A 19,800-nucleotide genomic window follows, 5' to 3' on the forward strand; every position below is an offset into this window, starting at 1 on the left:
TAAGGTCCTCAGGGGTTGAGCTGGCATTGCTATTCTTGTGACAACAGTTGCGGCTGCTGAGAAACCAGACCGAGAGCCCAAAATAACCAGCTGCAGCTCACACCTAGTAATGGTTACTTTCCGTATCCCCTAGGCTGTCTTCCAAAGGAAGAGACTAGAGCAGTTTTGCCTTAAGCCAGGCTAGAGGCGGAGCAACACCTGAAGACCAAACTGCACAGGGGCTGAACAGGAGGAACTTTAGGCACTGAGTGAAAGAGTACGATGCATGCACTTGACAAGGAGGCTGGGGCACTGTGAGAAAGTGAGCTGGGTGCAGTTGACAAGTTCACAGCCTCAGCGTGGCACAAAAGGTGATCCATGCTGGACTGCAAAACACTGGAGCTGATATAATGGGAAAGCTGTGGGAGTTGTAGAGTAAGTGCATGGTTAGAACAGTATCCAGAATAGGGGGAAAAAAACTCCCTGAACTATCAGAAGTTTGGTAGAAAAGAGAATTGCGTGTGTTTAGTATGTGGAATACTAGAAAATTTTAGGCTAAAGTACAACTAGAAAAGAACAACAATACAGAAATTGGATGGTAAGAACAGTTTGTAGTTTGGACAGGAAAAGCAGGAATATCGGGTTGTAACTGAGCAAGCACAACTATGCAGCACCCTGCTTTCACTCTCTCATATGCTCACATTCGCACACACAAAGCAGGAGCAGAACAATGGGGACTCTGTACACAGAGGCATCTGGAGGAAGGAAGACAGACACTGGGGAAGGAAACACATACCAAAAGCTGGAGCAACAAGGTGCTGTCACTGACATGTAAATCGAGTATGCACACTGCTTCTGGTTCTTTTTCAATCCTCATCTAGCCCCAGTAAAAAAAAAAAACTAACTACTGTCCTATTTTACTTAATGATTGAATAGGCCTTAAAGCATGTTGCAGACCTATGTTGAGTGATGAATTTTCAGTACTCTAAAAAAATAATCTTATGATTTAACTAGCTTTACTAATTTTGATGAATAATTAATTCCTCAAACTTTACAAGTGATTACCTTGTACAGCTTCTTTTATTACATCAACAAACTGGCTCCATAGCACTTCAGGATCTAATTCAACCCAGCCAGGACGAGGATAAAGTGATTCCACCTGTTGTCAAAAGACACACAGCACAGTTGCAATCCACAGTTCACAGCAAACAGCATTCTTGTAAAAGTCTGTACAAATAGATTAGATTTTGCTTTCTTTTTAGTTTTAATTTTCCAAATCTACTGCAAGAGGGGAAACAACAGTGCTTGTCACTTTTAACACGCAGTTGAACATGGGTCTTTAGAATACCTCCTCTGTTCAGAGGGAATAAAGAAGCCCAAACCCCCAGGAACTGCGGAGCCTCTAAATCCCTTTTGGGGCTCAGAAGTGGAAAACAGCATAGCACGGCAGGCACAGGATCACCGACCAGATGTGCTTCCAGTGAGACGGGGGTTCAGCTCTGCCAAGAACATCCCCTTCCATCTCCAAAAATCCATAAAATTTCTTACATTTCTTGCTACAATCTTTTCACTGCAATAACTAACAATAAAAAAATAATTCTGGAGATCATCTTGATCCCAAAATCATGAGCCATGCAAAACAACAAGCAGCATGAAATTCATATTCCAAAGCTAACACTTCTTCACACTGCATAATGGGACATGCGTAGGTCCTACCCGAATCTCAGACGTGCTCTACTAACAAAAGTCGGTTTGTTTGCAGAGGGAATAGTCAATATGACAAAGCGGAGGTGACAGGGACAGGTGGGCGGGAGCAGCCGCTGAGGTAACGGGGCGAGGGGCAATGCCGGCATGCCGGCGGGGCTCCCAGCCGGGTCGGGGAGGTTCGTTTCACCCAGGCTGGCCCTCGGGACGCCGTCCCCATCCGACCCGGCCCACACACTGTCAAAACCCAACCTGGGTGAGCGCCTGTGAACGCTGCCCCTGCCGCGCCCCGACCCGCGCCGCCTCCCAGGACCCTCTGGCTCAAAGCCGCTCGGGGGAGCGGGCGCACCTTCGGCCGCGCCCGGCTCCGGCGACGCCTCCTGAGGCAAAAGCCGCCTCGGGCTGCCCGCGCCCGTCCAGTCCGGGGCAGGGCGGCCCGCGCCGCTCGGCCCAGCGGCGAGGTGCAGGCGCCACCCCGCAGCATGCCCGCCGCTGCCCACACCCCCCCCCCGCCCTTCCCTGCCGCGGATTCACCTTCCGGCTGCTGGAGCCTCTGACCGCGGCCGCCCGGTCATAGACGTGGCACTTCACCACCGTGCTGCCCACGTCCACCCCCACCACGTACCGCGCGGCACCGGCGCCGCTCGCCTGCTGCCCGCACGGCATCGCCCGCCGCGGCCCGGCGCGCAACGATCGCGGAGTGCGGCCGGGCGGCCGCCGCCTCCGGGAAAACAGCCGCCCCGCCGCGGGGCGGGCGCCCGGGCGGCCTATGGGCGCGGGGAGCGCGGCGGCGGGAGGCGGGTTGCGCCGCGGCGCTGCCGCCGGGCTGGCAGGTGGCGCCCGCCGGCGGCGGGCCTCGGGGCGGCCTCCGCAGGCCGCGACCCTGCGGCAGCGACCGGCGCTGGCGGGCACATGGGAAGCGAAGGGGCCTGCCCCGGGTCTGGCGGGGATCTCACAGAGCAGGAACACCGAAACACAGCCCCTATTCCAGTCGGTGCAGTTTTATATACATTTACTAAATGCATCTTAAAAGGCTTTTAAACTAACACCTAAGGTTAAAAGGTTTCTAAAAGTCAGAATTCAACAAGTACCACTGGAATGTTTCTGCATGGTGGTAACGTGGTTTAAGCTCAACCCAGGACAAGTGCTCATACTGACTAAACGAACATGGTGCCTAAACCCAATTCCCCCTTACAGGCGTGCCACATGGAAAAACGTTAGGTAGGGGCATGGTAAAAAAACAGGCACGGTCACTCCTGGGATTTGGGGCTGAAGGTAGTAAGCATCAGTGAACGAACTACATGTAATTATACAAAGTCTCCATCAGCAGTGCTTGCCCTGTGCCAGCCTTTTCTCTTGGAGAGGCAATCACGTTTAAATTACTGTTGGCACAGAACTGGAGCCAGAAATGTGCCTTCATGGCCCTTAGGTGGGGTGGTGCTTTTTAAACAGGAATAACCAGAAATATTCTTAGTTAAGCAATAAAATTCGGGATGCTCAACCCCAAACTAGTATCACTAAAGTTTAGTTTTTAACCCCAGTTTAATTAGAAGAATTAGTCAATTTGTCTTAATTCAGTTAATTAGAGCAAGAAAAGCAAAAAACATAAAAAAAAAAATTTCCCCTTGCACTTCTGGTTTTGGCCTCTGTTACAAAAAGTTGCACTATGAGCAACAAAAGGGTATTATGTGGGGTAACAGTCAGATGGTATTGGACCTTTAAACCAGGAATACTAAGGACAGTGAAAGCCACATGAAGGAGAGGCTCCCTGCCTCACCCGGGCAGTCTCAGAGGTCACTGGGACAAAGGTTTGGATCACAGGGACCCGAAGGCATGTGAAAGAGAAAGCCAAGGAATGGCTGCTTTACCTCTCTCCGCTAAGCAACAACTTTTTAACAAGTTGTCATCTCTTTGACTTTTATATTCTCTGACTGTAACCTGACAAGTTATAATCTCTTGACATACAGCTAGTAGAAGTATGTTAGAGAAAGGTAGTAGGTATTTCATATCTGATTATTCTTCTTCAAACTCATTTAATTATTCTGTTAGTTTCAGTGAATAATGATTATTTAGAACTACTGAAGAAAGCTCTCTAAATAAGTTTCAACATGTTCAACTGATGTAAAAAGCTAAAACCACTGCGAACATTCAAAAACTAAGCAGCTTTAAGTAAAATTGGGAAAATGCATCTAGACATCTTTTATGTTTTTACAGTATCAATACATCCTATCTCACTGGAAGGTGAAGCAAAATTTCCAGAAGAAAATGGAGGTGCAGGTTACTTTTTTTCTTTTACAACCTGTTAATGTAATGAATACATACCCCTCTGATTCACTGTATTGCATGGAAGTGAGGATAAGCTGATTTCTTCATGCAATAATAAGAATTTAGATGCATCTTGAAAAGGAACACCATATATGCATTGGGAAAATATAATGTGAACCAACCCGCACAGTTGCAGTCCATGCGTAATATCAGTTACATAGCATGTATTAAATTGCTCAATTTATGAGGCTTATGAAATTTTACATCATTGTTCTGTTTACAATATGATAAAAACAATGCAATAGAGGAGGCAACGGGTTTTCAGACATGCATAGCTTGTCCATACATGACTTACGTGGCACTAGCTGATGATACTTTGTCATAAATAATATCATTCCCACACAGGCACTCTTGGTCTATCAAACCTCTGTCACCCTCTCTTATTGCCAACAGGGATAAAAGCCCAAGTTCATCTCTGCACAAACAATGAACACTCAATTTGAAGTGAAGATGTACAGACACCCTGCTCTTACACAGCACTGCAACATTGATAACAGGCCTGTGTAACTTCTACTACCACCCTAGTCTTCCTGTTTGAGTGAGAGCATGTAGGTGTCATTTCCACTGTTCAGAAGGCAGAGAATTCACACACCTAGGGTCACATACCAATCACCGCAACACTATGTCCCATATTTCTGCATATTCTCTGCTGAAATCTTCTATTTCTCTGGAAAGCGTGACTGGTCTTATCTTTTACTGGAATATCAAACCAAATGAAGGAGTGGAGGCTGTAGCAAAGGGAAGAGTTATTAAATAAAACCAGCCAAATGGCAGAACATCAGGGACAAGATCATCCATCGCTGGCAGCAATGGCAAAACCCCTACCATCAACAATACATACTGAATATTTGTAAGCAACATCACCACGCTCAGCATGTTTCGGTCAGCCACATGTACATTTTGGAGGATGATGCCAAGCAAGAGGGGTTTTCCCCATTATTCAGGTTAAAATAGGCCTTGAGAGATGGGAGTGCTGCAGATCCAGTAGACCTAGTTAACAGAAAGAAAATGACCTTGACATTTTATAGGACTAGATTATTAATTAAAATTTCCAAATTATTAATTAAACTGTACTTGGAATAGCTGTAATTTTTCTTTTAAATAAAGGTATTCTCAGGTGCATTCTCTTGTGTCTGATACATAGGAACCTCTTTGCTCACCCCAGGCTTCCAGTCTGAATCAAACTTGCCACTGACAGTGCTAACAGGATTCCAGCTACTGGAATCTAGGAGAGCAAGATCCAAAACTTGTAATGGGCATTGTCTTTCTTTAACTTCCCATCTTTACCTGTGTTTTCCCAAGATGCATCTATCCTTCTCGCGTCGCATCAAACTCTTATTTACCATTTTACCCACTTCCTTAGCTGTACCACTGTAACAAGTTTTAACATTATGAAAGTACTGACCTCTGGGTCCTTTAATCAGTCTGCACTTAAAAAAGAAAGAACCCACTAATTCCTATTGCTCCCTTAGTTGGTACAGTTCACATACATTATTCAGTAAGCCTTTCCCGGAAACTTAACAGACTGCCCCAAATTGACAGATTTTGCTGCAATAATTTACCATATGACCATTCTCAGTAGTTCCTCCTGTACTCCTGCCAGCATTTACCACTCTCCTTGAAGTCAACAGACAGAACCACATACAATGACATCAGTTTGTCTAGCCTGTTAGCTTCATGGGTGATCCAAGTTTTAGGCAGCGATGGGATGTTTCCTAAGCAGTTCCACTCTTGCTAAATCATCCTGCCCTCACGCTGCGAAGAGTTGTACCAACTCAGCTGTTCTTGTGGCTCCACAGCGAACTATCAGGCTGAAAAATAACATGGGGGAAAGAGTTTCAATCAGATTAATTCCTTGACATGGTTCATAATGCGGCGATACAGTTTGGCACCATCCAGTGGAAACAAGAAGAGACTGGTTAAGCCAGTATTTTCATTAGACAATTGCACATGAAAACTGTGCCCACATACATGAGGTTTTGCATCATGCCTGAGGCACAAGAAGTCCTTCCTTTCTGCCAGCTCTGTGACAGAAGTAACCTCTGACAGAGAATGAGGTGGACTTTAGGACAATCAAATTTTAAGCCAAGAATTTATCTAGCAAAGTAAGTGAAGTGAAAACTGGGTATTTACTCTGTTCATGTTTCATTATTTGCCCATATTTTTAACCCATCCCATGTAACACCTACATTTGGAGATGTGCAAAGAGTATATGCAAGATAATGTCCATCATCCTCTGGATGCTCTTAAGGAATTACAATATGGACTAAAAATGACAGAACTATGAGCAGCTTTAAGAAAATAAGAGATTGAGTCCCATATCTGTATATATATGTGTTTGTATATACACATGCGATGAATGATCATTTGTACCTAGAAAATCCAGGACTGAACAGCTCTTTAAAAGAACATTGATTTCAAAGTCTGGAAGTTCACATGAAAAAAATCTAAAAATAAAGAGAGGAAAATTGCCATCAATGAAACGAGAAGAACAAGAGAATGGATATACTGGAGGCTACAGGGATGAAAAAGTACTTAAGAATTGTTTCAATAAGACCTAGCCACTAGGTCGGCTTGGGGAAGTGGAGGGAGAAGGAAGAAGAGTTAAAAAATAAAGCAAGGGGAAGGAAAACCACAGAAAAATCTAGAAGAACAAATCATCTCAGTATAGGCTCAGTAAACTCAGAGGTTCCAGCAGCCTACACTGCTCTCCGTTTACCCTCTTGAGTTAAGTTTCAGTGACTGACAGAGCATTTCAGCTGTTTCAAAGAAGTAGGTACTGGAAGAAACATCAGGATCTAATGCTAAATATCACATTCTATCACAAATTAGTGCTAAATCTAAAACATGCATAGGTTACTCTAAAAGTGATCACTTACTTGCACTGGAATCACAGTTCTTGCTTCACCCTTTACCCTCAAAATGCTAGAAATCAACAACTTTAATTTTATTCATATATAGCAAGTATAGTGATTTATTGCTATTGTTACATGTACAGAAATTACATTTTGGCTTTTGATTGCCAGCCTTTGTTTTTCTTGCAATTACACAAAATACAGGACTAAGGGTGATTATCAACTTTCATAAAGCATTGCTGATGCAGTAACAATTACTAAGTTTTACTAGAAAAAAAGTATTAATGAAAAATGCCTTCTCTGTTCTTTCAGGTTTACTGCTTGCATTTGATGGCACTGCAACTCCTTGTACCACCTTTAAAAGCAAAAATGAAACTGGAAACTTGTAAATTACAAAAAAATAAGAGTAAACACCCCATCAAAAATCGGCAGCAATAAGGAACTGCTGTTGGAACCATGGATTCTTCTGTTAATAAACAACAGCTACTTACCTCATGATACCCGATTCTTCGAAATATATATCAGTTACAGTCTCAAAATTCATGGGTCCTCATGCACCTGAATTTGGATTCTTTTGGCCAAGAGTGTGTATTCAGACTGCCCTTATGCCCTTGGTGTCACAGTGTCCCCTTTCCAGAGACAGAAAGAGAAGAACACAACTGTCTCTCAGTAGTAAGGAAGGCTGATTATGGAATACATTTGGAGATCACATCTCAAATAAAAAGAATTAAAAAAATCCTTTACTGTAAGTAACCATTCTTTCTTTGAGATTCCTCTCTCTCAAGGGTCTGATGAACTAAACTAAATTGAACAAAAGTAACAATTTTTGAATGGGAGTGTTCATGCGACATTTATTACACACAAACTGATATATTTAAAAGTTATCCGTTTACTTAATTTGTTTTAATTTCCTTTAGTGCTATTTACTGAGATGGGAAAAGTACGGAGGCAGAACTTGCCATGCAGGATAACAGCAATACTTAAGTCTATTGACTAATAATTTGAAGACTGCTTAAGAAACGCAAGATTGTATCTTGGCATCTTCATGTTGAGTAATATGACCTGATATACCAACCAGATGTTCTATACAGAATATTGTTACATAAAGTTTCAGCAGCTGGTCATGCTAAGGGTGTACTCCATTCTTTATGCCAGTTGCTTTAAACAAGCTTATTCACACAATAATCTATGAGAATGAAAATAACATCTCTCTACCTGAAAAGCTGATGCTGCAGTTGGCAAAAGACAGAGCCTAACAAAGTTCAAAACTCACAACCAAAGATACTAAGATTTAACTGGCATGACTACAGTGTTCATTATGCTTTAGAAGAGAACAAGTAGAGTTTGAACATAATCTTAGAGATAACTGGTGAAAGAGAACAAAATTCAGCACATGGTATGCACAATACAAAGGCGAGTTTATTTACCCTGTCTAAAATAAGGGTAAAATCTAGTAATATTAATTTGGCAATACTGGATTTAAAAAAATCTGCTATTCTTGGGAATAAGGAAATTAATTATGAAATGTAACTTGCTATTTAACTTGCTATTTAACTTGCTAATCTCAAATTCAAACCCATTACACTGGTTTTAGTGCAGTTTGTCATTATGCTTCATTCAGAAGCCTTGTTATAAAATATGGTGACTATTCTTACCCTAGTCTAGCAAAAACCTCAGCGCAGTGTTTTGCTCCAGGTACAAAAAAAGGTGTCAAACATTTCCAAGTACCCATGGCTCCTCCTATTTATAAGTCATGAGCTGGTTTTGCACTTTGTTAAGAACCACTAGGACCAAACTTGCTGGAAAGTAATCTTACTGCCCTTTCTATTGCAATTTAATAAATCTAATGGGTAACAGAGGCCAAAGAAATTTTGAAAGATCAGGATCTAGTTAAATGCTTTTAACTGCAAAGTAACCAACGGCCTTTTCAACAAACTTCGTATCTTTAACTGAGTAGTAGCTGAAAGCCACCAAGAAACAGCTCAGAGGTGGGCAATTGCTGCTTCTGAGAATCACTGAAATTTGACTTCATGATATTTAATTTATATCTTAAAATTTTGGTTTGGAGCTTAAAGAAGTTCCCATATAGTATTTGGAAATAAACCAGTGAAAATAAATGATGTTTCTTGTTTCAATATTTAATCCAAGCAGACACAGACACAATTTATAAAATTATTCTATTGCATTAAAGTTTTATATAGCATTTAACTTTTATGAATGTTTTTCCTTCAGTGTATCATATATTCATATTTGAAAATATCTTTGCACAGTCCTTTGTGCAACTACATGCTAAAAAATCAGCAAATGCACACTTAACACTAAACAGCACAAAAAATACATTCTGTATCCATTCATATGCAAATTTAAAACATTTCACTTGGCAGATAAACAATGAAAAGTTATTTTAAAAAAATCAGAAACTACAAAAATGCGCACATAAAAGTCTTCCCTTTTGGATTTTTAGTAAAATACTGCTCTGTATAAGATCTAATGAAAAACTCCAGTGCTTACAAAATACTTTGTATCTATGAGAAAAACAAATGCTTAAATTTATATCTGTATGAATTAAACATAATCACCTTGTTAAAATATAAAACTGAAATCATAGGGGACATGGCATAGATCAATGCAGATGTCACATCTAGCAGGACATGTAAAACTGTAATTAACTGGGCACCAGGCAATCAGCATCATAGAATATATAAACTAAAAACCAGGGACTAATACAATATGCAGCAGCTACAGAATAAAGTGTTTAATCAGCTATATATAGTAAACGTAGCAATTCTACTTGAAGAGGAAATCTTAGTCCGAAGTAATTAATACTAAAAGTTGCTGTGTTTACCAGTGATGAGTACAGTGTCCTTCATAACTTTGTTTCTAAAAGATCTGCATAAATTGACTATCCAGATATGTCACAATTCTGTGATGCAAGAACTTAACATAGTCTCCTCTCCATCGTAAAAACTTCTAAACAGATCTTTTCTCTGATGATCGGATAGCTCACATAGGATATCGGGAAATAGCATCTGTGTCTCATACTTCACACAAACAATTCCAAAATATTGGCATGTCAGCATCATGGCACTCTCGTGTTGCTAATGAAAATAAATCACTGAAGCATACAACCTTCCCTTCACAGAATGTGCTTTCAAACCCTCTTGAGACTAGACGGATATAAAGAGAACAAAATATATCTTAAGACTGCATACAGACTATTCTACGAGGTTTGTGATACCAACTAAAATGACATAAAATTTCTTAACCTTGTTTTTACCTCTGTGATCCTGTGGCTTGCTGCTATTCTACAAATGCTGCTGAGGCAACAACTGTTTCAGAGAAATCAATATTAAAAAAATCCTATACCACAGTAACAATGTGAAACTTGGTACTACACCAAGAAACGAAGGCAAAGAACAAGGTAGGGGAACTGAAAGAAAATCTGCAGATTTGCATATCCAACATGAAACCTGTCTGGAGGCAACAAAATGAATCACTAATTAGACTGAAGATTTCTTCTTAATGCCAGTAAGAAGGGTACTTGTGGGTTAAAAATGCTACAGGCACCTTAGAGCCTTCATTTTTTCCTATGTAAACCAAGAATGATGGAGTTACTTGTACAACAGAATTCCCTCCAAAAATACAGGTCAATCTTTTGTCTGAATACTCTTATGGAACATAATAATGATAATTTAATTTTGCTACAGAGAACTTCTATCACGAAACTGAAAAATAAATATTAAAAGTCACTAGCAACAAAAGAAGAAAAATAATCCACCACAGAGAAGGTTTCAGGGTGCAGGCTATTACAGGGAGAATTGGAGTCTTAAGTAATCATAACTTTGACAGCTATGTACACACATGGACATCTTTAAACTCTGGCCATTTTTCTACTTTAGAAAAAAAATACCAAATCAGGGTATCACTAGCATTTTAGGAGGCTCTGTAGATCTGTAGTAAATACCTATGCTATTGTATCATCAGAAAACAATGAAATGGATAATGCTGGTGATGAAAAAAAAATTAAACGCACGTTACCAACGAGGTCTCTATTTTGCAAATTTATACTTTTTTCTATTCATCCTATGAATTAATCTCCTGAAACAGGTTCTGCATCAGCAACCACTTTTTGCCACTCTAATACTAGAGAGACAACGATACCTACATTTTGCAAATTGGAAAGTTTTTGCCCTCTGATATAAAACTTAGCAGTTTATAGTTAGAGCAAATTTGGCAGCTCTACTGTAGTTAGGTTTTAGTCTCCCTGATTCAACTCAGAAGAACCTGGAGAGCCAATATAAAAGCTGCATTTAAATACTTTTTCCTTTCTGTCCTATTACACTATTTAAAAATAAGCTAGAATACAAGTGTCATACTAAAGCAATGTTAGATGCCCAACTTATTACCGTTCCATATCCCTCCCAAAAAGCATGGCAATTCTGAATTAAGGTTGCCACTGTTATTGCTGCTTACCCAGTATAGTCTGTAAGCCACTGTTTAGAAACCTAGGCACAATTTATGACATGGTAACCTTAACTCAGCATTTCCTAGCTTTTGCTAATGTAAGTCAAAATAATGAAGGTTTAATATAATTTTTTATAGTTTTCATAACAACCTGAAAATCATAACAAATAAAATGTATTTTTTTCTATATTATACTTAAAGTGGCTGGTCTTTTTAATAGAGCTTTCTGATCTTTTTAAATGATAGAACATAACAGTGGGGGAAGAGTTGAAGATAGGATACACCTAGCTACCACATTTATTCTGAAGATTTTGGTGCGCCAAAATTGACAGCCAGCTTTCTTGACTTTCGCTTGCTGGAAGTGTTTGGTGTTGATTTGTTATGAGGAACTCTTGGAGTAGCCACATTGTCTTGAAATGAAACAGTGGATTGAGCAGCTTGAGGAGATTTTAAAGGAGCTGAAGAACTATCTTGCTGAGTGTGGTCAGAAGACACTGGCTGTTCATTCTTTAGTGGTGCAGCTTGAGGGGAACTCTGAAACTCCTTGTGCTCAAAGTTTTTCTTGCTAGCAGCCCTTTTTTTAGTTACCTTTAAATTAAATAAATATTATTTAACAGAATGCATTCTCAAAAACCTGCAAATATTCCACATTTAGAACACATGCGTATAATTTTAGAAATAATTTTCTAATCCTAAATAGTGCTTCATAGCAGGAGTGTTGTTGCAATCATCATATAGGCACATTTTTTTTACAGAAATAGAATATTAAGACAAACCCACTAACAATCTTACCTGCAGAGGTATAAACTGGTTGTGAGAACCAACAGGTATAGTTCCTGCAAGAGACACATTTCCCGGATAGGAGCCAGGATAATAATGTTTAGGCACTGGAGTTCCCCAGGACACTGGACCAAACATGTGAGATGATGGAGGTATTATGTTAGCTGCGAAAACAGGTAACTTTTAGCTCACTCTCCTCAAAAAGAGGACACCAACTCCCCAAGACCCCCGAAGTACACCAACTACATTTGTCTGCATGTTGTTTCAATAAAGCCACAAATTCTTCATGTTTACTTGAGAATAGGTAAGTATTTATTTATTATCAAAAAACTCCAAACAGTTCTGCTTTTACAGGACTACACCTACATGACAGCACTGTTAAGAGCACTAAGTCACATCTGCATTTTGGAGTGCACGTAACTTAGCATCTTCACATCTTTATCAGAGTGAACTGTATTAGTATACTTACCAGTGGGTTGTGCAAATACTGGAGGAATAGATCCAGGTGGTACAGGAACTCCCAGTGGTTGATAATTTGGAAACACTGGCGGAGGTGGAGGCGAAGGGAAGTTTACTCCTATAGCACTCTATGAAGGAGGAACCGAAGGATCACAAACAGACACAACGCAACAGAGATACAGATGTTAAAAGATTCTTTGCATACTCACCAAACGCTGCAAAGCAAAAAATGCAGCTTTCTCCTTTGCTTCAGCTTCAGAATGACACTGCGGTCCATGAACCAACAAACCATTTGATAATTTTATGTGACAAACTGTCATTGTCTAGAAAAATGAGATAAGATTTTTGAGGGAATCTATTGCTGACAAACAAACTGAGATAGAAACAGAGGATTTGTTTGTTTGTTTTGGAAAAAGGCAACAAAAGGAGCTAAGATTTATTTTTAGATGGATTTTCAGTCCAAATGTTTAATATAGAATCATAGAATATTAGGGTTGGAAGGGACCTTATAGATCATCTAGTTAGGACAGCTGAAACAAAGTTGAGAACTTTAACTTTTGCAGAAAAATCTTTTTACCTGTGGTGTTTTTAGGAAAGAGAAATCTGGTTGTGACATTCCAACAAGAGAACAAATACGACAAAGTTCAGCAACAGTAGACAGTGCAGGCTGTGGACAAGCAAAAGGGTGACCTCCAGTTTCCAGTGCTGGTGTGTTCTGAGGGCCTCCAGTGCTATGAGGCTTGTTCATATAAGCAGCTGACAAAGGAATAAAAAAAAAAAAAAAAACCAGTAAAAAAGCTGTAACACAAACATTTCCTGCACTGAAAGGATAGCAACTTTGTTATTAGCAGAAAATAAAAAAGCATATTTCATTTTTCCTGGTATTTTCATATCTGATTAACAAAACCCAGGAGACCATATATAAAGAGAATTTTAGATCTGAAGAAAGAAACAGAACTGAAAAAGATGGACATTACTATATTTTGAAAATCGAGTACTATACTGTTAGCTATGTTCTTGGGCAACATGGTTTAGTGTGACATGTCCCTGCCCATGGCCGGGGGGTTGGAACTAGATGATCTTAAGGTCCTTTCCAACCCTAACTATTCTATGATTCTATGATTCTAAAATGCCACAACAAGGTGAAGCTCTGAACTATGAGCTGATGTCCAAACATACCCATTTTTTTACTTTGTCTATATTGCAAGGCAGGTCCATGGCAATCTTGTCTGCTAGGGGGAGCAGGAACATCATTAACTTGGGATTTCACTTCATTCCTTGTTTCCTGGTCAGAGCCATCTATCTTCAAAATCTCTTTGAGCATCTGTGTTCCTTTCTTTAAAAATAAAATAAACCATTCAGGGACATGCTGGCATTCAGGTAACGCTACCTTTTCACTTAACTCTGAATATCATAATTGGCAACCCAATCTGAATTTTTGTTTTCCTATCAGTTACATTTTATCAGAACACAGGTAATAGCATCTTAGCATAAACAAACATGTTTATTATTTTTGAGAACAGCTAATTAAAAGATCACTAATATGTTTAAAGGGCAATATAAGGTTTCACAGAGTTTCTTTAAATTGAAGCATTGATGCTAAGATAGCAGATGCTAAATTGCAATGTATTGATTCCTGCAGTATACAGACCATAGCAAATGATTGTGGTGACAGATGTTCTTCATTTGTAGCTCTTGCTTCCTTGGAATAAGTCTGCACTTCATTTTCTTTGGAAATTTTCAAAGAAGCTAGAAGGCTTTCAAGTTCATTGTCCTTCTTAAAACAAATACAGAAAAAAGATATATCAGCTTAGTATATTACAAGCAGATGCAAGAGGAAGGGTATATGTCTGAGATTAATTTTATGCTCATTCAGGACTTTATTTATCTTTTAGCTTGTCATGTCTGCTCAGAGTGTGAAGAGATACCCAAAGACTACAAGTTTTGCACACAAAAGATTCAAGTGTTGACCAATACAGAATTGATTTGAAGAATGATCAAAGTTACACAGATTTGTCTTCTATCTACTATAAACATGAATTTGCACAGAAGTGACCAGGAATAATTGGAACAAAATGAACTGGAAACTGAAGTTATTCGAAGAGCACAAGAAAATCAACTGTCTAAATCCTACCTTTCCACCTGTACAGGAACCATCAACTGCAGCTTTCTGAATTACAGGCATGTTCGGACTTTCATTCCTCTTCAAAAGTTTGACATTGTACTTATTCACACCTGCAAAATTCTGAAATAAACTGCGGTATTTATTATTGAATACTAATACTCCATTACTCATTGTAACACAATCACATTAGAAGTGCATCTGCAAATAGCTTTCACAAGCTAATATTCTTAGAGGATTTCAGCTTACTGAAAACCTAGCATTTGTGTATTGCCATTACAGCATAGCTTTTAGAGCCTGAGAGGAATAGGAAAATAATTTGCATCATCATTATACATCTTATGCACTTTCTCTCACTTTCTGTCCATAAAACCTCTAGAGAAAAAAAAGAAATCTCCAAAATAAAATTTACCTAGTAAAAGAATCAACTAAGATGCCAGTTAAAGAGAAAACTGTAAAACGATGAATCAGATCAGAGTAAAATGAAAAGAATACATTTACTCAGTACAGAAGAAATTACCTGTTTGTTTGATATTTTACTATGTGGCTGACTTTCGCCTCTTGTAACTTTGGAATCTTCTTTAACTACAAAAGAATGTATTCTTTTGAAATGCTCTTAAAAACTATAATAATACAGACTCAAAAAAATAAATAATTCTGTACAAGTACACCAAGTTGCACTGATTTGAATGGTTGCATCAAATGTTTAATTCATACTTTATAGATCATTTGATGTATGTTTTTCTTGTAGGATAAAATAAAATGAAGTATATGCAATAATATATCTAACTTTATATTCTACAAACATGACCACAAGTAAATTTTCAAAGCCAAGTCGTGGTTGGTTTGGTTTTTGGTTTTGGTTTTTTGCCTTTTTTTTTAATCAGATGAGTGGAAAGTCATAATAATGGTGAACAGCTTGATTAAAAAGTTCAAGTATGTACATGAGGACATTATTTGTCAATAACAAGTGCAACATAGTGTTTATATAACTATAACAAACTATTTTCTGTTGATAACCACAAAACCTCAGAAGGATTTCAATGAAGATCAGCTAAAGCAAGTAGTTTTCCTAAACAAAGTGTCTAATTATAATACTTACATTTTTTATATGGCTCCTGCTTTCTCTGCTGACCTTTAAAGCTGCTGTCATTGAATCCTGGCTTGTAGAACTGATTGCCAGTTCCCAGCTTCATTTCCTGAGGTAGAACTGCACCCTAGGATTTTAAACATCAAAGCTTAACCATAAAACTATTTATCTAATATTTACATAGTAGTCTCATATGATTACCTCCTTCCACAGCTATGCATACGCTGTGTAACAATACTTTAATCCAGAGGATTTATTTGTAGCATTAACTAGAAAGTTTTCTGATGTAACGAACTGACATACAAAATTAAGTACCTTCACATTTTGATTCCAGGGATCTGTTTAAAGTTTACGTACTAACCTTCTCATGCATGTTTTGCTGAATGTGGTGAGACTTCCCAGAATTCTGCAATGACTGCCATATGCTGCAAAATTCATCATCTTGCTTACTTTGTGCCTGACAAAATAAGAAACAACACCCCCAACAAGCTCAGCAGCTATACACTCAACTTCTGAACAGCTGATCATACATAAAGACATTCTGAAAATTGTAAGGTCCAAGTTTAACAGTGCTCAGATAGCAGGAATTTTCATACTGATACTAGAACTTGCAGGTATTTAATTTATGAAATAGGCTATTGTGGTAGGTTGTATTTATGTAACATCTTTTCCTAAGAACCACCATTAAACAGAAATTATCTAAGTTTGAGATTGCTTTTGTTTTGTTACTAACTAAAGTTATGATCACTGAGTATAATTAAACACAGATAATAATTCAAAATGGTTTAAAAAATATGCTCTCATACTTGGTTGCATTCTTAAATTTTATTATTAATATCTTATTTTGTAATGCCTTATCAGTCAGTCTCAACTGCTTAATAATATTATAGGCATTTTACCACAGAACTGAAGCCCACCTATGTAAAAAAACACTTTTGAAAATCTAGAATCTAAACAAGGACAACACAGGAAATTATACTCATCAAGAACTGGGACAAGTATCAGGATTAAAACATCTGAGGTACTACGCCAAAGCTATCTATTAGTCATGAGAAAAGGGGGCCACTTTAAATAGGTGGCCAAAATATTGAGACATTTGGATCCAATACTAAATGAATCAGAACACTCACTTTATTTTTCTGATTGCCACTCAGAAATGATCCTTTCTCGGGTGAGTTAGAGGTGCCCTGATTTTCAGCCCTGAGATTGTAATGCTGTCTTCCATTCATCTGCTAAATCATGTGAGAAAACACCACCAAAAAAAAAAAAAAAAAAAAAAAAAAAAAATTAAAATCAGAAGTGTTTCATTGCCTTAAATTTTCTTTTGGAAAGTAGTTTTTCTTGTATAGACTTAGAAAACATGAGACAATTCTTCTCAAACACACCTATAAGCAACATGAAGCTACTCATTAAGCTGATTTTCTTTAAAGAAATTGCTTATTAAAATGTAAAGTTTAATTAAACTAGTGAGAACCCCAATTCACCTGTAATTTTCCCCCCTTTACTGTATTTTCAAACAAAGTAAATCATAACCAAGAAGCAAAACCAACAAGGATATCATGTCTTCTCTTTCTGAGCATGGACAAACTTGGCCTACAGGAAGCATTACTTGGAACAGAGCATTACGGGACCAATTGCGTCTCTGCCCAAAGTATTTGCTGACACCAAATATTTGTCTCTTGGAAATGCAACTGGAGCTACAATTGTCAATAAAGAAATTCTGGTCCTTTTCATTATTTGATTAACTCTTTTCATAAAGATTATCCTACTTCTAACATACCAACGTAAAAATTACATTTTGTTTGTACCAATGGAGATGATAACCATGGTCATAGTTCAGCTTCTAGGAAAATAATGTTTTTGTACAAATGAAGGAGAAGTCTTACTTGAGTAGGAACAAAAAGGGAGCGAGGAGAATGGTTGAGGCCTCCTAGATGCACTTTTTGTGAGCATACAGATGACAGATCGGACACATATGAATTGTAGTTATTCACAGCTGGCTGAGGTTTAACTATGGCCGTCAGTTTTTGATTCCCCATTTCTGACCGACTACCATGAGACAGGTTAATTAAGGCACTTGATGGCAGACGATATCCTCTGGCAGGTGAGCACCTTAAGACAAGCAAATGACACAGTTGTTTCATGTAGTTGAATTGTTGACATTTCAATATATTTTAAGAGGCTGAAAACTGTATCCAGTATTGAAATCTAGTACTGTTACACACAATGATAATCCCACTGTTCTCTCCTTTGGCCTTTGGCTCTCAAAACCAGAAAACAAGTCATTACTACTACTCTCACTCAGTTTATATTGTACCTTTCAGTGCTGAGCTCAAAGAAATTTTAAAGACTAGCGAGTTGTTATAGCACAGTTCTGTAGCATTTATGTAAAAAATTATGAACCAGGAAACAATTATTCTTTTTTCTGAGATGAAAACTGAAGCCAGTAGCAGAATTATAAACTGAACTTATGCAGCATTTAACCAGTTTTACATCTTCCTTTATGATTCTGAATACTGAAGATTATGTGTGTTACAGGATATGCCCTTGAAAGGGACAGGGTTGTGTTATGCTTGCTGAACACAGGGAATAGGTAAGATTCTCCTCTAATTTTTGTCATAAAAAACTTACTTTATCTAAAAACAACTGTAAAATAAAGCCTGCTGGGTGAATTTGTGGACTTAGAAGTTTACCTGCTTACTTAAATACAGAATAGTTATCAAACTTTTTGAAACAAAAGCATTAACCATTCTTCCACCTCCTGAAGAACAGTTCAGGTTTTTAATGGTGGTTAGAATTTAGTGCCCAAGTATCACTTATTCATAGTTCAGAGTCCCTCCTTCAGAGGAACAGATGATTACTATTTTTCAATCTACATGTTGAAGACATACTGATAACAACCTGTTTTCTACATATTCATTTTAGAGGCACATTTGGATCTAGTGCTTTATTCTGCTGGTTCATATTTGCTTTCTACAAATCACAAGCTTCTAAATATGCAAAAAAGCTTAAAAAGCATTTCCAAAATATATGCTTCATAAAAATTATACATACTCAAAGAGGGAAAAAAAAAAGAAGCACAAAAGAAATAAAAACTGACCAACACTGTTCAGAAAGTTTTAAAAAGAGGCATTAAAAATAGTCAGCGAAACCAACAGTAACAATTTCATGCCATCTGTACCAATAGCATGAAAGGACTATGAAACCCCCTGCACACACCTTATAGTTAGGCCTCCAAGGAATTCTTCATCAAACAGAACTTCAAAGAGTACATCTGTTTCTCTACTGGCTATAGAAAACAACACAAAGTGTCATCCTATATATGTAACAGTAGCTGTTTTCATCTAAATTACGTAAATATCACTATTGGTTACACAGTAAATCATAACATTATTTATATTAATAATGTAATACGTAATATATGTAATAAATATTGTTAATAATAAAAAAAATAAAAAAAACCTAATTTGCAACAAACCCAACATTATTCCTTAAATAAGTAATTTCATTAACAGCAATTCAGAAATGTTTCTCAAAGTCATATATCTGCCTTTTTAGACTATGTAACATGCATAACAACTTATCAACCTGCATTAATAGAACTGCAATTTATAGCAGTATGTCACAGCTGTCAAACTGCCAGAAAAGAGATGCAAGCCATCTTTACATTCAGGCAGTTGGAAACCGACAGCTCTGACATTACCTTCTGGCATAATGATAGACTAATACTCCTTTAAAATTACAGTAGTATATGATCATTACAGAAAAAAGTATACCTCTTTTAAAAAGCTGTACTCAAGTCTAGACTATTCAAGATTCTGTTGAATGCCAACTGAATGGAAAAGCAACTACTTAAATGCCAGGTATGAAAATAATTTATATTACTAGATCTCAAACTGCTATGCCCATTGTGATTGTGCAAATCCTTTTGTTTACCTGAAATAGATTTATGGATAATCTTCTTGTCAAAGAATGTATAAATCCATGCCATTTAACAGAAATGGAATATCACAGAATAAAAA

At 38.0% G+C, this 19,800-nt stretch overlaps 2 protein-coding genes across 17 annotated transcripts in view; both read right to left on the reverse strand.

The window, feature by feature from the left end:
• The window catches only part of GK5 (glycerol kinase 5), a 31,977-nt gene extending 25,499 nt beyond the window's left edge, over positions 1-6,478 (reverse strand). The window contains exons 1-3 of one of the 4 annotated variants that reach the window (XM_030493679.1): positions 6,382-6,478; positions 4,601-5,819; positions 1,045-1,138 (exon numbers count right to left, since the gene is read on the reverse strand). Coding sequence is in view for 1 of the 4 variants with exons in the window: in XM_030493678.1 (XP_030349538.1) it covers positions 1,045-1,138; positions 2,218-2,349 (226 nt within the window). In the remaining 3 variants the exon portion in view is untranslated. Of the gene's footprint in view, positions 1-1,044; positions 1,139-1,695; positions 1,715-2,217; positions 2,473-4,600; positions 5,820-6,381 lie in introns of those variants that run through there. The other 3 variants (XR_003992497.1, XM_030493678.1, XM_030493680.1) reach the window with 3 other exon arrangements.
• A 1,464-nt stretch (positions 6,479-7,942) lies between these two features.
• The window catches only part of XRN1 (5'-3' exoribonuclease 1), a 37,743-nt gene continuing 25,885 nt past the window's right edge, over positions 7,943-19,800 (reverse strand). For 5 of the 13 annotated variants that reach the window (XM_030493670.1, XM_030493667.1, XM_030493669.1 and 2 more), the window contains 14 exons: positions 18,998-19,067; positions 17,665-17,890; positions 16,909-17,010; positions 16,140-16,235; positions 15,791-15,905; positions 15,209-15,273; positions 14,701-14,811; positions 14,218-14,343; positions 13,746-13,902; positions 13,144-13,322; positions 12,776-12,889; positions 12,577-12,694; positions 12,120-12,271; positions 8,102-11,915 (listed from right to left, as the gene is read on the reverse strand). In XM_030493670.1, the coding sequence (XP_030349530.1) occupies positions 11,625-11,915; positions 12,120-12,271; positions 12,577-12,694; positions 12,776-12,889; positions 13,144-13,322; positions 13,746-13,902; positions 14,218-14,343; positions 14,701-14,811; positions 15,209-15,273; positions 15,791-15,905; positions 16,140-16,235; positions 16,909-17,010; positions 17,665-17,890; positions 18,998-19,067 (1,922 nt within the window). In that variant the 3' untranslated portion in view covers positions 8,102-11,624. Of the gene's footprint in view, positions 11,916-12,119; positions 12,272-12,576; positions 12,695-12,775; positions 12,890-13,143; positions 13,323-13,745; positions 13,903-14,217; positions 14,344-14,700; positions 14,812-15,208; positions 15,274-15,790; positions 15,906-16,139; positions 16,236-16,908; positions 17,011-17,664; positions 17,891-18,997; positions 19,068-19,800 lie in introns of those variants that run through there. The other 8 variants (XM_030493668.1, XM_030493671.1, XM_030493677.1 and 5 more) reach the window with 6 other exon arrangements.

This window comes from Strigops habroptila, chromosome 8 (assembly GCF_004027225.2).
Source record: "Strigops habroptila isolate Jane chromosome 8, bStrHab1.2.pri, whole genome shotgun sequence".
NCBI classification, from domain to species: Eukaryota; Metazoa; Chordata; class Aves; order Psittaciformes; family Psittacidae; genus Strigops; species Strigops habroptila.